The sequence below is a fragment of the Megalobrama amblycephala genome, linkage group LG13 (assembly GCF_018812025.1).
Source record: "Megalobrama amblycephala isolate DHTTF-2021 linkage group LG13, ASM1881202v1, whole genome shotgun sequence".
In the NCBI taxonomy this organism is placed as follows: domain Eukaryota; kingdom Metazoa; phylum Chordata; class Actinopteri; order Cypriniformes; family Xenocyprididae; genus Megalobrama; species Megalobrama amblycephala.
This window is the reverse complement of record NC_063056.1, coordinates 6001173-6015986: the sequence shown is the minus strand read 5'-3', so window position 1 is coordinate 6015986 and position 14814 is coordinate 6001173. Positions and strand designations below refer to the sequence as shown.

The following is a 14814-nucleotide window of genomic DNA, read 5'->3' as shown; positions in this document are numbered from 1 at the left end:
ACAACTGAGACATAAACTGAACAAATTTCATAGGCGTTTGATCAACAGAGTAGCCTATCTGAAAGTCTGATGTGGCACCAGCTGCTTTACAGAGCATATCATCCTCATGGACAGCACCAGATTTGCAGCTCTTGCTGTGAGATGTTACTCCACTCTTCCATCAAGGCATTTCACATTCTCAAACATGTCTGGTGGGACTTATGATTACATGTGGTTTGGCACTGGAAGGACAATCAGCTGTCCTTCTTTCTCCCTGTAGCACTGTCTCAGGCATCTTCATGTGTGTGTGTGATGGAGGGATTCCCGCCGCTGTTTTGACTCCTTTACACATTTTAGGAACGTTGCAGTTTATTGCTCTGTTCACATCTACATTCCTCATACCTCCTGCAGCAGGACTAAGGCACGTTCGCACAGGTGATCAGAGACCCTGGGCATCTTTATTCTGGTGTTTTTCAGAGTCTGTAGAAAGGTCTCTTTAGTGTCCTAAGTTTTTGTAACTGATTACCTTGATTGACCTATAGGTGCATGTGAAATAATTGAAAAACATGACAAACATTGCTAAAACCTTTTCTAAATATCTGTAAAGCTTATTTGGATTGTACAAAGTTATCTTTAAAATATTATCCTGAAAATGTTTTCATCTTTTCTTAGTTTAATTTTTTTAAAACAACAAATTCAGTTGTAGCCTATATAAATATTAAATACATTAAATGTTATAACAAGTACAGAAGTAATTACTCTATGAATGTAACTCAAACTGAAAAGACATTAAAAAATTCAAAACAATGTGTGAAAAGAAGCAATGCTAAATGTGAGGTTCTGAGGTGAATATTAAAACAGGGCCTTGGCACTCGGGAACAGCCTTCATGCATGTCCAGATCACACGCTGCCAGAGCTATCCAAGACTTCAGCTCTCACATCCAGCCTGAAACAGACAGCGACTTTACAAGATGATGAATGTAATGTGGAAACATCACAAAAGCAAAACAAAACCATATGACATTGGTGATAATAACAAGTATAACGTCATCTTGTAAAGTAGCTGTCTATTTTTTCTGTGCATTTGTGCTGCATTACCTCACAGAATAAATGATATGATTATTATCAGAATTTTTTTATTTGACTGCATTTGAAATTGTTTTAAATCAGGTACATAAAGTTGTTTGAGTATGTGTTATGTTTGACACTTTTTAGGGTTTTGTGCTGCAATATCCTGCCTTGTCAAACTTTAAATAAAACTAAACTAAACTATAATTTTCTTATCATAATTATAATATTTTAAACAAAAATAACATTCTTTAAGTAGCTGCTGGCATGAAGACTGTCATCAAAACAAAGCTCCAAAGATTTATATTCCAAAGGAATTTACCTTTTCGAAATAATCCATTAAACCGATGCGATTTGAGGAGCGTGTACTAATATTTTCAGTTCCATTCGCTTGCGCGTTGTTTCGAGGACACGCCCACAATAGGAGGATATCATGAATATTCGCGTAAGCGCCACCCAGTGGAACAGAATATTTCAGGAACTGAATATATTGTAACACCGGCCCGCGATAGACGACGTCATTGCGGATGACGTCATTACGTCGGAGCGTAAAAGAACCGGTGAACCGGTTTTTTCAACCGGTTTATTGAATCGAACTGTCCGAAAGAACCGGTTCGCGGAAAAGAACCGAACTTCCCATCACTACTTATTTGAATGTTTTTTTCTAGTTTTGTATTTGGCTAGGGTCAGTGTCACTACTGGTAGCAAGAGGTGATACCTGGACCCTACAGAGGTTGCACAGGCAGTCCGACTCATCCAGGATGGCACATCAATATGTACCATTGCCAGAAGGTTTGCTGTGTCTCCCAGCACAGTCTCAAGGGCATGGAGGAGATTTCATGAGACAGGCAGTTACTCTAGGAGAGCTGGACAGGGCCATAGAAGGTCCTTAACCCATCAGCAGGACCGGTGTCTGCTCCTTTATGCAAGGAGGAACAGGATTAGCACTGCCAGAGCCCTACAAAGTGACCTCCAGCAGGCCACTGGTGTGAATTTCTCTGACCAAACAATCAGAAACAGACTTCATGAGGGTGGCCAGAGGGCTCGAAGTCCTCTAAAGGGCCCTGTACTCACTGCCCAGCACCGTAGAGCCATTGAACACCAGAATTGGCAGGTCCGCAACAGGCGCTCTGTGCTTTTCACAGATGAGAGCAGGTTCACCCTGAGCACGTGACAGACGTGAAAGTGTCTGGAGAAGCCATGGAGAACGTTATGCTGCCTGTAACATGGTTCAGCATGACCGGTTTGGTGGTGGGTCAGTGATGGTCTGGGGAGGCATATCCATGCAGGGACGCACAGACCTCTACAGGCTAGACAATGGCACCCTGACTGCCATTACGTATCTGAATGAAATCCTTGGACCCATTATCAGACCCTACGCTGGTGCAGTGGGTCCTGGGTTCCTCCTGGTGCACGACAATGTCCGGCCTCATGTGGAGTGAGTATGCAGGCAGTTCCGGGAGGATGAAGGAATTTATACCAATGAATGGCCCCCATGCTCGCCTTACGTAAATCCAATAAAACACCTCTGGGACATTATGTTTCGGTCCATCCGACGCCAGGTTGCACCTCAGACTGCCCAGGAGATCAGTGATGCCCTGGTGCAGATCTGGGAGGAAATACCCCAGGACACCATCCATCGTCTCATTAGGAGCATGCCCCGACATTGTCAGACATGCATACAAGGACGTACTGTAGGGGCCATTACAAACTACCGAGTACCATTTTGAGTTGCTGCAATGAAATTTCAGCAAAATGGACTAGCCTGCTGCATCATTTTTTCACTTTGATTTTCAGGGTGTCTTTGAATTCAGTCCTTTGTAGGCTGATAATTTGCATTTCCATCAAACAATGTGGCATCCTTTCATTTCTAACACATTACCCAGTCCATATATAAAAAAAAACAAAAAAAACAAAAAAAACAAAAAAAAAAAAAAAAAAAAAAAATATATATATATATATATATTATATTTAACCCCGTCACATATTCTCAAACTTGTCACATTACTTTTTTTTTTGATGGGGGGGTAAATAGGGAAGATGATTGAAAATGAAGGCAATTCTTGCTGGTTACCACCTGACATTAAGGACTTAAAGGTCTGTTCTCACCAATAACTATAACTATAAAAATAATTATAACGATAACTATATTTAGGTCCACAGCAACGAACGATAACGGTCTGTTTATTATAAGCTCACACCCTCCGGTTTCAAAGTGTAAACAACATGTTTTTGCTGTTCTTGTTGCATTTACACAGCTTTAACCAGCAGATGTCCTCAGCATGCCATGTTTGGAGTGAATAGCTAGTGTAATCGATCTAATCTAACAGTGAATTTAGCTGACAAAGTCAATATAATTGAATAAAAACAACGCCTAGTCTTTTTCACTGTAACTTCAAAGGAAGCAAGTTGTTGTCGAAACTAGTGCTGGATACCTGAGGTCATTTTATTTTATACTGTTTGCTAGCCTGGCATAATGATCTCAACAACAGTTTTTTATCGTTCAATAGCTGGAAAAAATCGTTCGAAAAGTGATCCCAATGATATCGTTTAGCTATCCTTATTGTTATGCCTGTGGTTGTGGACTCGGCTATTCTTTCATATTTGGAACAATTTTTAGAACTATATCTTTATCATTATCATTATAGTTATCATTCTTGGTGTGAACAGGCCTTAACGCTATAAAATTGTGATTGTAGTTAAACATCTATATTTAAAACATTTTTTACAAAGAGATCAGAGACACACAATTTGTCTATTTTTAACTTCAGTCTCATAAAAATGTGAAAATTATCATAAATGTTAGGATGGATGGATGGATGATAGTCTGGTTTTAGATGTTATTTAGCAAATAATACCATAAATAAATGACTGGTTGAATGTGCATAAATACTTGCAATTGCAAAACTTCACAAAAATCACAAAACCTTAAACTTCAAAACATTAAGAAATAGGTTATTTATTTACTAATGTGTGCATGTGCAATTTGACATGAACTCTGCAAAACAATCCAGGAACTTTTCAGTTACTTCTGTTTTACAATGTGATCTGAAAAGTGCAACAGTTTTAATGTTACACAGTGATGATTTCAATCACTTATGTTTCGGTTTTAAAGCCAGAGCCTCGAGGTTGGCGGGACCACCCCATACTGTCCCAAACACATTCCTCTCAGTTTCAAGGGCTTGTTCCAAGGGAAGCTCTCTTCCTGAGATAACCACCTTCTTGACGGCCTGGATCACCGGGGCCGGACCCTTAATGAACTGACTCAGCCACTGCTCGGCGTGTGCCAGTGTATCTCCCTCACCAGAAGAGCAGTGGAGCACCTCATCAACCAGTCCCATCTGTTTTCCAAAGTCTGGATCAACCTTTTTAGCCCCACTCAGCAGTTTCAGGGCGTTTTGGCTGCCAACAATACGAACGAGTCTTGCAGCTCCTCCCCATCCAGGAACCAAACCCATATGCTTATGGACAAATTGGATAACACCATCAGACGTCATCAACCTGGAAAAAGAAAAAAAATGGTGATGTTCTATTCCAACAGGATATTAAAGGTAAAGTAGATAAATAAAAAAATACTGTAACTTTCAGAATTCAAATCAAAACTTTTTCATTATCGCTCACAGACGATTGGCTGACTAATGGGTGATTGGGTGATTCCCCTCGCTATTTAAAGGTGCCCTAGAATTAAAAATTGAATTTATCTCGGCATAGTTAAATAACAAGAGTTCAGTACATGGAAATGACATACAGTGAGTCTCAAACTCCATTGTTTCCTCCTTATTATATAAATCTCATTTGTTTAAAAGACTGCCGAAGAACAGGCGAATCTCAACATAACACAGACTGTTACGTAACAGTCGGGGTGTACGCCCCCAATATTTGCATATGCCAGCCCATGTTCCCTACATTATGAAAGGCATTAGACAAGGGCAGCCAGTAACGTCTGGAGCAGTACAGCCGAATCATAAGACTTTATGCAGGTAAGCATGCATGACGAACACTTTGTAAAGATCCATTTGAGAGTTATATTAGCTGTGTAAACTTTGTTTATGCACTGTTTAAGGCAAGCGCGAGCTCTGTGGGCAGAGAGCACGAGAATTAAAGGGGCCACACAGCATAAATCGGCTCATATTTAATGATGCCCCAAAATAGGCAGTTAAAAAAATTAATTTAAAAAAAATCTAGGGGGTATTTTGAGCTGAAACTTCACAGACACATTCAGGGGACACCTTAGACTTATATTACATCTTGTAAAAAAACGTTCGATGGCACCTTTAAGTGACATTTTTGCTTCAGATTGCGTGTTCCATCATAGTTCGGGAATCCATGTCACTTTGACTCGAGCTGGATTCAATTTTGAGGATTTTTGTCGTTCCACACCTGTTGTTCATCTTCAGAACACAAATTAAGATATTTTTGATGAAATCCGAGAGCTCTCTGACTCCTCCATAGACAGCAATTTAACCACCACTTTCAAGGTCCAGAAAGGTACTAAAGACATTGTTAAAATAGTCAATGTGACTGCAGTGGTTCAACCTTAATGTTATGAAGCGACGAGAGTACTTATACAAAACAAAAATAATGACTTTATTTAACAATTTGAACTGTTGTCATACGCTGTTGGCGTAGTTAACGCAGTCCAGGATTCCGTGTTTCCGTGTCAGAACGCCAGCTCAGTATTGCCCGGTGACCTGACATTGTCCTACCCAAGCTTTCTGTGCATGCGCACATCAATATTCGTAATTTTTGTTACAATAAATAACACAAAATTATTGTATTTGCATTTTTAAGAGGGTAGGTTTAGGCTTGGGGTAGGTGTAGACATTAATAAAGCACAATCTGAGGTAGCATTTTTCGCTGTCGATTTGTTCTTGTTCTAACGAATAATGCTATATCAGATTGTGCTACCAGCACTGTACTTGCATTATTGTAAGGCTAGGTTTAGGGTTGGGTTAGGTGTAGATGTTAATAAAGACTTAAACCACATTAATATCATGCTGGAAGCACAATCTGATAGGTAGCATTTTTTGCTGTCGAAATGTGCTACCTACTGTTTTCAATGGGAGGTAGCAAAATCTGACAGGGTAGCACAAATTGTCAGAACACCGGCTCCTGCGTCAGCATCACAGGCATGCGTTGTGCTGCTCACATGTACGTTTGGACGTAAACACGGAATCCTGCACTGCATTCACTACGTCAGCTGTCAGGGAGGCTGTCAAGAGGCCTAGAGCAACATTAAAAAAGTTGCAGCTCTTTCTGGCAAGTACTGGTTGATCCCTACATGTGACAACTATCTCCCGTATTGACCATCTGTCTGGGCTATGGGGCAGGGAAAAAAACATCCAAGCCCAGCTAAACTTAGCAAAAATACTATATATTTCCTAGTGATGGGTCGTTCGCGAACGAGCCGGCTCTAAGAGCCGGCTCTTTTACGTGAACGTCGGGAGCCGGCTCACATATCTGAAGAGCCGACTCTATTTTTAAAAACAAAGCCTATAGAAATTCAATCATTATGTAATGAATGATTTAAATTTTATTTAAAACAATAGACTAATAATTCAAAGAATAACACAAAAAAATATAATTATATAAGCCTAGGCGCACACACTAGTGATGGGCATTCCGGCTCTTTCGTGAGCCGGCTCGTTTGAAGAGCCGGCTCGTTTCGTGAGCCGGCTCTTTAAATAATAAACTATGATTTTGACTATGATAGGTGTGAAAACAGTTCTAATTAAATTATTAAATGAAATCATACTCGCAATGTCTCACAATTTCACAAATTGTTTTCACACCTATCATAGTCCAAGACATAGTTAAAACATTTATTATTTAAAGAGCCGGCTCTTTTCAGTGAGCTGAGTCAAACGAGCCGGCTCACAAAAAAGAGCCGGAATGCCCATCACTAATATTTCCAGTCTCCCATAACCATGTGGAAAATTATGTTTTGGTCTGATGAGACCAAGATTGAACTTTTTGGTCAAAACTGTAAAAGGTATGTTTTGCACAAAAACAACAGCACATCAGCAAAAGAATGAGGCTTGATGAGGCATGTTGGTGACAGCATCAAGCTTTGGGCTGCTTTTCTTGGGGCTTTAGTGAAGTTGCTGGAATCATAAATATATCCAAGAACCAGTCGATTTTGGCAAAGAACCTTCTGGCATCTGCTAGAAAGCTGAAAATGAAGAGACTTTTCACCTTTCAGCATGACAATGATTCAAAACACACATCTAAATCAACTAAAGAACGGCTTTAGCAAAGAAATATGAATGTTTTAGAATGGCCCAGCCACAGCTCTGACCTGAAACCTATAGAAAGCAAATCTGTGGGGCGACCTGAAGACGTGTACAGGAGATGCCTTCGCAATTTAACACATCTGGAACATTTTTTGCAAATTGTGAAAATATTCCCAAGTCAAGATGTGCCAAGCTGACAGACTCCTATCCAAACAGACTGAGTGCTATAATACAATTAAAAGGTGCTTTAACCCTCTGATGCTCTTTGGAAAATTTTAAGTTTTTTTTTTTCGGAATGGTACAAAACTTGGTAAAGGTTTCGGCACTTGCTATGTGGGGAAAAAAAATCATAAACATGATTTGAAAGGGTTAAACTGTCCTGAAAAAAAAAATTAACAGGAAAAAAATAAAAAATAAACGGGAAACAAATTACATCTAGTGGAAACGTGTGGTACTGCGCACAAACAAAATCTTACTGAAAGCTCATTTTTTGAGATATCAAACTCAAATTTCGAACACAACTTGTTTAGATTTATGGCTTTCATGAAAAAGTGTTTTGGAAAATATATATTTCATATAAAAATTGAAAGTAGTATTTTTGTGCATTTTTCATAACAATAAAGGTATTATTTTTTTTACTTCAGCATTAGTCTGCCAAGTGTTGTCTATAAAAAGAGACCAAACTTAAGTCAATTTGAATAAATAAATCAAATAATATGACCCCTATAAACAAATATGTCAAAATATGTGTGTGTGTGTGTGTACCTGAAGTCACAGGCAGTGGTGAGTTCTGCTCCCCCGCCCAGCGCTCTTCCCTCCACCAGTGCCATGGAGATGAGCGGCAGCCTACCTGAAAGAACAGGAGTTTAGCTCTGACACAGGAGACTGGAGAAATAATGCTGTTTAAAAACAAATGGATCTGCACAGTTTTGAGAGTAGATGGTCATATTCTAGACACTACTACTACTTTGAGGGGACAGCCATTTGTACCAAAACCATAGTGGAAATTATTGAATGCACTTTTTCAATCCTACACTACCAAACGAATGTACAACCAATGTTAAAACCCATAATGCACTCTGGGGATTCTGCCAAAAATTTGGCAGTAAATGCTCATGCAGGTAAGCTGCATATATGCTGATTTGGTGCTCAATTATTATTATTAAAGGGTCTTATTATTATCAATATTTGTAAACATTGCTTTTGCTGCTTAATATTTTTTGTGGAAACTGGGACACATGTTTTTTTCAGGATTTTGGACTTTGGTGAATAGAATGTTCGAAAGAACAACTTTTAATTGAAACTGTAAACTTGTGTCACATTATAAATGTCTTTACTGTCACTTTTGAACAATTTATTGAGTATTCATTTCTTTTCTTTTTTCTTACTTGCCCCTCTTGAATGGTAGTTTATCATATTAAAATATATTTACATAAGAAATATTTTTCTATTTGAGTAATAATGTTTCACAGCAATACAGCCTTTGTTAGCATAAGAGATGGCTTTCATATAACAAAAAATGTATTCAACATAAAAAAAAAAAAAAATGACATTGCTGCCTAGGTGTGCTTCAGAAACCCTTGGATTTCATAAAAAATATCTTAATATCTAAAAAACCTTAAAGGGTTAGTTCACCCAAAAATGAAATTTCTGTCATTAATTACTCACCCTCATGTCGTTCCACACCTGTAAGACCTTCGTTCATCTTCAGAACACAAATTAAGATATTTTTGATAAAAATCCGATGATGGCTCACTGAGGCCTCCATTGACAGCAAGATAATTAACACTTTCAATGTCCAGAAAGCTACTAAAGACAGATCCTGTGACTACAGTGGTTCAACATTAATGTTATGAAGCGAGAATACTTTTGTGCACCAAAAAAACAAAATAACGACTTTATTCAACAAAATCTTTGGCAGTTTTATACGTGATCCAAACCACTGATTCGAAACAAAAGATTTATAAAGCTTCAAAGCTTCATGAAGCAGTGTTTTGAAATCACCCATCACTAGATATTGTTAAATAAAGTCGTTATTTATTTTTTTTTTTTTTTGGTGCACAAAAAGTATCCTTGTCGCTTCATAGCATTAAGGTTGAACCACTGTAGTCACATGAACTGTTTTAAATATGTTTTTAGTGTTAAGTGTTTATTGTCTTGCTGGTAATGCAGGCCTCACTGAGCCATCGGATTTTATCAAAAATATCTTCATTTGTGTTCTGAAGATGAACGAGGGTCTTACGGGTGTGGAACGACATGAGAGTGAGTAATTGATGACAGAAATTTCATTTTTGGGTGAACTAACCCTTTAATAATAAGCTCTATTTCCAGTGTGATAAATAAAGTGTTATGACATCTTTATTTATTATCATGATAATAACTGGACATCACTCACATGGTCAAGCTATGACAAAGAAGTAAACTACCCTTGCATAAACATGCATGTTTCAAAAAGACGGACAGGAGATCATTTTCATGGTGTGGCAAAGATCCTCTACTTTCTTCAAATTTTGCTCAAAAAATATATAATTTACAGCATTGAGCCCTGGTGTGTTGACTGAACAGACTAACCTGAGGAGTCGAGTTAGAGTGTTCTGCATGAACTCACACATCTGCATGCCATCCTGAAAAACACAACAAACATTATATCAACTGGAAAGAGTGTGTTTTGTTTTTCAGATGTTTTAGTAAGCTACAGAAGTTCGTCAGCTCTACAGTAAGTTTCCCAAAACTTGAAAATAAAGGCTTCCAAAAGCGGGTTTTCACAGTGATGCCATAGACAGAAGAACCATTTATGTTTCCCCAAAGAACCTTTAAAGAGCCATTATTTTCTTAGAATGAAGAACTTTTTAATAATCTAAAGAACATTTTTCTACTATAAAGAACTGTTTATGGAATAGAAAGGTTCCATGGATGTTAAACGTTCTTCATGGAACCATCAATGCCAAAAAAGAACCTTTATTTTGAAGAGTGTGAGGTCCGCTTATAATGTTAGCAAAGATAGACCATGTTTGTTTTCACTGGGACATTTTTAGTTATGAAAGTTACAATATCTTCTCAGAGTACAATTAACTTTTTGATCTCATCAAATGATGTATTGAAAATATAATGACAATATGATCTTTAACTGATATTGGATCTATAACTCTCCTCACGTGTGGGTTTGCTATCGCTCTGACTGCATTCAGATCAGATCCAGAGCAGAAGGTTCCAGCAGCTCCCTGCACAATGACAGCTTTCCCTTCTGTCCAGGTCTCCAGTTCAAGCACCCGCTGCTCCAGTTCAAGCATCATGCTGCCTGCAAGAGAGCGGGGAAAAAACGAATAATGAAATCATTCAAACTGACACATTTAAATGTCCTTTTTCTTATATGAAGGTCACATTGAACCGGCTTTTTTTTAATATGCTAACATAATTTACATTGGCTACATTTCAGACCCAGACTGTCAATCTTAAAGTCACCATGAAATCAACAACTGAGTTGACAATTCCAATTTTATGGAATATTGCAGTATTTATTATAAATTATTTATCCGTGCACATCATTTTTTAAATTCATGTTCCCTCGTAAACTTGAATCAAAATAAATTCTCCTCCCTCTTGCAGCATCATCTCTTCCCTGATGATGTTTACTGCTGTGAGGGCGGAGCAACTTGTCACTCACATGAGATCCACCAATAGAAAACCACAATAATCCAATTATCCAATCAATTCCCCATGAAAAAAATAAAGCCCCGCCCTACATTTGTTCTTGTTCCAGAAGCCATTTCTTTCGGATATACGTCACAAAATAGGGTAGAAACTTCAGTTTCGTGTTAACTTTAAATTTTGTCTCAGAACCAGATCATTCTTAAAATATTAAAGTTCCAAAAACAAAAACATGAATTACTACATTTTAAGAAGTATGATAATCTAATAATTTCACAACAAGAGTGAGACATTTCACAAACTTATTGTGTTAAAAGGGGGCACTTCAACACATCAATCAGTTTTACCCCTAACAAAGTTTGTTTTTTCATGTTTGTTCAGCGAGGAAACATAAAAGTTTGATAGAAAATATGAGGACTGTGATGTGAACAAAATTAAAGGATTAGTCCACTTTCAAATAAAATTTTCCTGATAATTTACTCACCCCCATGTCATCCAAGATGTTCATGTCTTTCTTTCGTCAGTTGAAAAGAAATTAAGGTTTTTGATGAAAACATTCCAGGATTATTCTCCATATAGTGGACTTCAATGGACTCCAGACAGTTGAAGAACAAAATTACAGTTTCAGTGCAGCTTCAAAGGGCTTTAAATGATACCAGACAAGGAATAATGGTCTTATCTAGTGAAACAATCGGTCATTTTCGAAGAAAAAAAAATAAAAAATACAACTGTATATGCTTTATATACACAAAATATCACATTGAACGTACTTCCTGTTTCCGTATTCTTCAGAAAGCTTACGCTGTATGTCCTACGCCTTCCCTATTCAACTTATGGAAAAAAACGAAACTGGCGCCGCGTTCATTCCGTACGTTGAATGGGGAAGGCGTAGGACATACAGCGTAAACTTTTTGAAGAATACGGAAACAGGAAGTACGTTCAATGCGATATTTTGTGTTTATAAAGCATATATAGTTGTATTTTTTTTCGAAAATGACCGATAGTTTCGCTAGATAAGACCCTTATTCCTTGTCTGGTATCGTTTAAAGCCCTTTGAAGCTGCACTGAACCTGACATTTGGACCTTCGACCATCTGGAGTCCATTGAAGTCCACTAAAGTCCACTGTAATTTTGACTTTCAACCGTTTGGAGGCCATTGAAGTCCACTATAAGGAGAAAAATCCTGGAATGTTTTCCTCAAAAACCTTAATTTCTTTTCAACTGAAAAAAAAGAAAGACATGAACATCTTGGATGACATAGGGGTGAGTAAATTATCAGGAAAAGTTTATTTATTTAAAAGTGGACTAATCCTTTAAGGCAAATATAATTTGTGGACAAACTAATTATTTTTATTATTTCCAATCAAACTTTGTCAAATTATGCAAAATCTGTACAAATATTATTTGTATAAAAGGCTATGGTCACACTTTATATTAGGTGTCTTTACTATGTACTTAAAAATGTTACATACAATGTACTTATTATGCTTATATTTTATTGCAAAACATTTGTGCTGCTATTGAGGTGGATACGGGTAAGTTTATGGACAAGTAACCCTAACCCTATAGATGTAATTACCTTAATTACGGCTGTAATTACATGCAGGTATTGTTAAATGTACAATTTAAAATCTGATATGTACACAATAAATGGTTAATTTAAATGTTAGTGCACATAGTAGTTAAAGATGCTTAATATAAAGTGGTGGAACCAATGGTATTATTTGTTAAATAATATTTTATATTATATATTATTTGTATGAAAAATCCTTAGCAAGTCAACGAGTTCTGCTATTTTCTTCCAAAAGTTTAATTTCCACCTCAAATCTTTAGACATTAAACTGTCCACAAACTAACTGTCCATATATGTGGAGTGAACATGAGTACCCGAGAAGGCGTTCATGCGCGCTGGATTACTGACAGTGAGCACCGCGATCCCTGACTCCTGCCGCTTCTGGAGCTCTATGGATCCTCCTGAGAAAGCCTGCAGCTTCTCCCTGATGCTCTCAGCAGGTCCATTCGTGTGGCTGCAGGCGGTTCGGTTCTGCTGAAGGATTCTCCTCACAGCACTGCGCGTCTGGATCAGCCGGCACCGAGCAGCACCGCACACACTCATTATGATTATATTGTTCAGTTTTAATGCATGTATTTTTCAATGTTTTAAAAGTACTTGACCTGTTTCGAACTTGGGAGTAACTTTAAAAACGGTCCTGAAAGAAACAAAGTATCAATGTAAACTTTCCGCTTTAATATAGATACCGCCTTTCTTATAGATCTACCTCATTGTAAACTTACAATTAAATTCTGAATAAAGCTGCAGTCAACGTGTTGAAGAAAATCACAAAGAAATAAAAGCAGATGAAATACCCACCAGAGATATCGATGGATTTATCCCATTTGTCCAAATTCGCTTTCTAGGCGATGCTGCAATTGTCCAGACGGGGGAGCTGTTCCCCAACACACATGAAAATAACTATTGGTTCATTGATGGTATAATCATATGTCAGTATCATGTACTGTATGTTGCATCATGTTAGGTTACAGTTTAATAATAGCCTATTGTTTCAAACTCAAAGTTGCTTTATGGGTCATTCCTGGTATTTGGTGCCTATTGGACATCAAAAAATGTTAGGGTCCCTTTAAAAGCGTATCAGTTAATAAATTATCAGACAATATAGCCCAAATTGTTACGCATCTTTTTAGTTTTCGTTTTCAGATATGTCTGAAAGTTTGTTTTATCCACTTTTTAAAGTACATTATTGATACTCCAATAAATTTTCATTGTCACTGAATTATTAGTATTTTTTTATTATTATTTTATTTTATTTATTTATTTATTTATTTATTTATTTATTTTTTTGGTAGCTATTTTTATCAAAATTATAAAATGCTTAACAAGGTAGACAAAATAATAAGATGGACAAGTGATATAAAAAATAGATAGATGAACAATAGGCTACTTATCGCCTATTAGTTTGTTTTTTCCACAACAGCTGCATCGCCTTGTCTTGTCATATTTGTAAGTAGTGCATATTTAAAAATATGAATAACCATTTGAAGAGTATTGTGTTTTATAGCACAGCGAAATTTGACCTTAATTCCAGAGTCGTCAGCTGACTTTATAAATAGCGCGGTGAATGTTTATGTTTATCGATGAACTGGGCACTAAATATCATAATTTCCCAGTAAACAGGCAGGAATGATGCAGGTGTCCTCCATGATTGTCTTTCTGACAACAAAGCACTTTAATCGCGACGAGCTCGGAAACACGACTTCACAAGTGGGAAGTAAGAAATTTCCGACAGCACGTGATATGACCTTTTACCTGATGACCCAATTTATCGTCATCCTAAATCACAACATCAAAAATATAACACATTTTCATTGGAAAACGGTAGGCCTACGTTTATTAGGCTATAAAATGGTTCATGATGACAATGTAATGATCACAGTTTCATTTGTGTACAATTCTTTAGCCCGGTTGACAGACAGCACCGTATGTGTTATTAAGGTAAAGACTGCGATGCAGTTTTAATTATTTATTAGTTAATATTTATAGGTTATAAGGGTTAAATTACACCGTCACAGCTGGACACACTACAGCCGTCTGCGCGCGTATTTTTATCTGGCGCCAAACAGACGCGCGCGAATGTTCGTCAGAGGAGGAAAGCATAGCAACAGAAGCTGCTCGAGAGGTTTCAGACACAGGTAGCCTAAAGCATTATTTATCACTTCATTTTATCTTTGCATATGAGTCATTACACGAAACCGGTACGATTTGAGCCCCTCTGACCTTTTTCAGTGTATTTTATCTATTGGGTCACCAACATATATTTTTAAAAGCTTTTTGTATTAATTGAAATGTCTTCTTTAATAATGTTTAACA

At 37.3% G+C, this 14814-nt stretch overlaps 1 protein-coding gene across 1 annotated transcript; it reads right to left on the bottom strand.

Annotated features, from left to right (window-relative positions):
- Positions 1-3990: 3990 nt before the first annotated feature.
- echdc1 (enoyl CoA hydratase domain containing 1) lies at positions 3991-14129 on the bottom strand. Its single transcript, XM_048152412.1, has 7 exons — positions 14022-14129; positions 13300-13375; positions 12816-13138; positions 10436-10578; positions 9852-9904; positions 8046-8126; positions 3991-4548 (listed from the first exon to the last, which is right to left on the bottom strand). Exons 3-7 carry the CDS (start codon positions 13042-13044, stop codon positions 4140-4142), a joined length of 915 nt encoding a protein of 304 aa, XP_048008369.1. The 5' UTR covers positions 13045-13138; positions 13300-13375; positions 14022-14129; the 3' UTR covers positions 3991-4139.
- Between the last annotated feature and the right edge of the window lie 685 nt (positions 14130-14814).

Excerpts from the sequence above, each read along its gene's own strand:
- echdc1 (XM_048152412.1), bottom strand. The coding sequence starts at position 13,044 with ATGAGTGTGTGCGGTGCTGCTCGGTGCCGGCTGATCCAGACGCGCAGT. Across the intron at positions 9,905-10,435 it reads GAGCGATAGCAAACCCACAC|GATGGCATGCAGATGTGTGA; the intron begins GTGAGGAGAGTT and ends TGTGTTTTTCAG. Across the intron at positions 4,549-8,045 it reads ACCACTGCCTGTGACTTCAG|GTTGATGACGTCTGATGGTG; the intron begins GTACACACACAC and ends TTCTTTTTCCAG.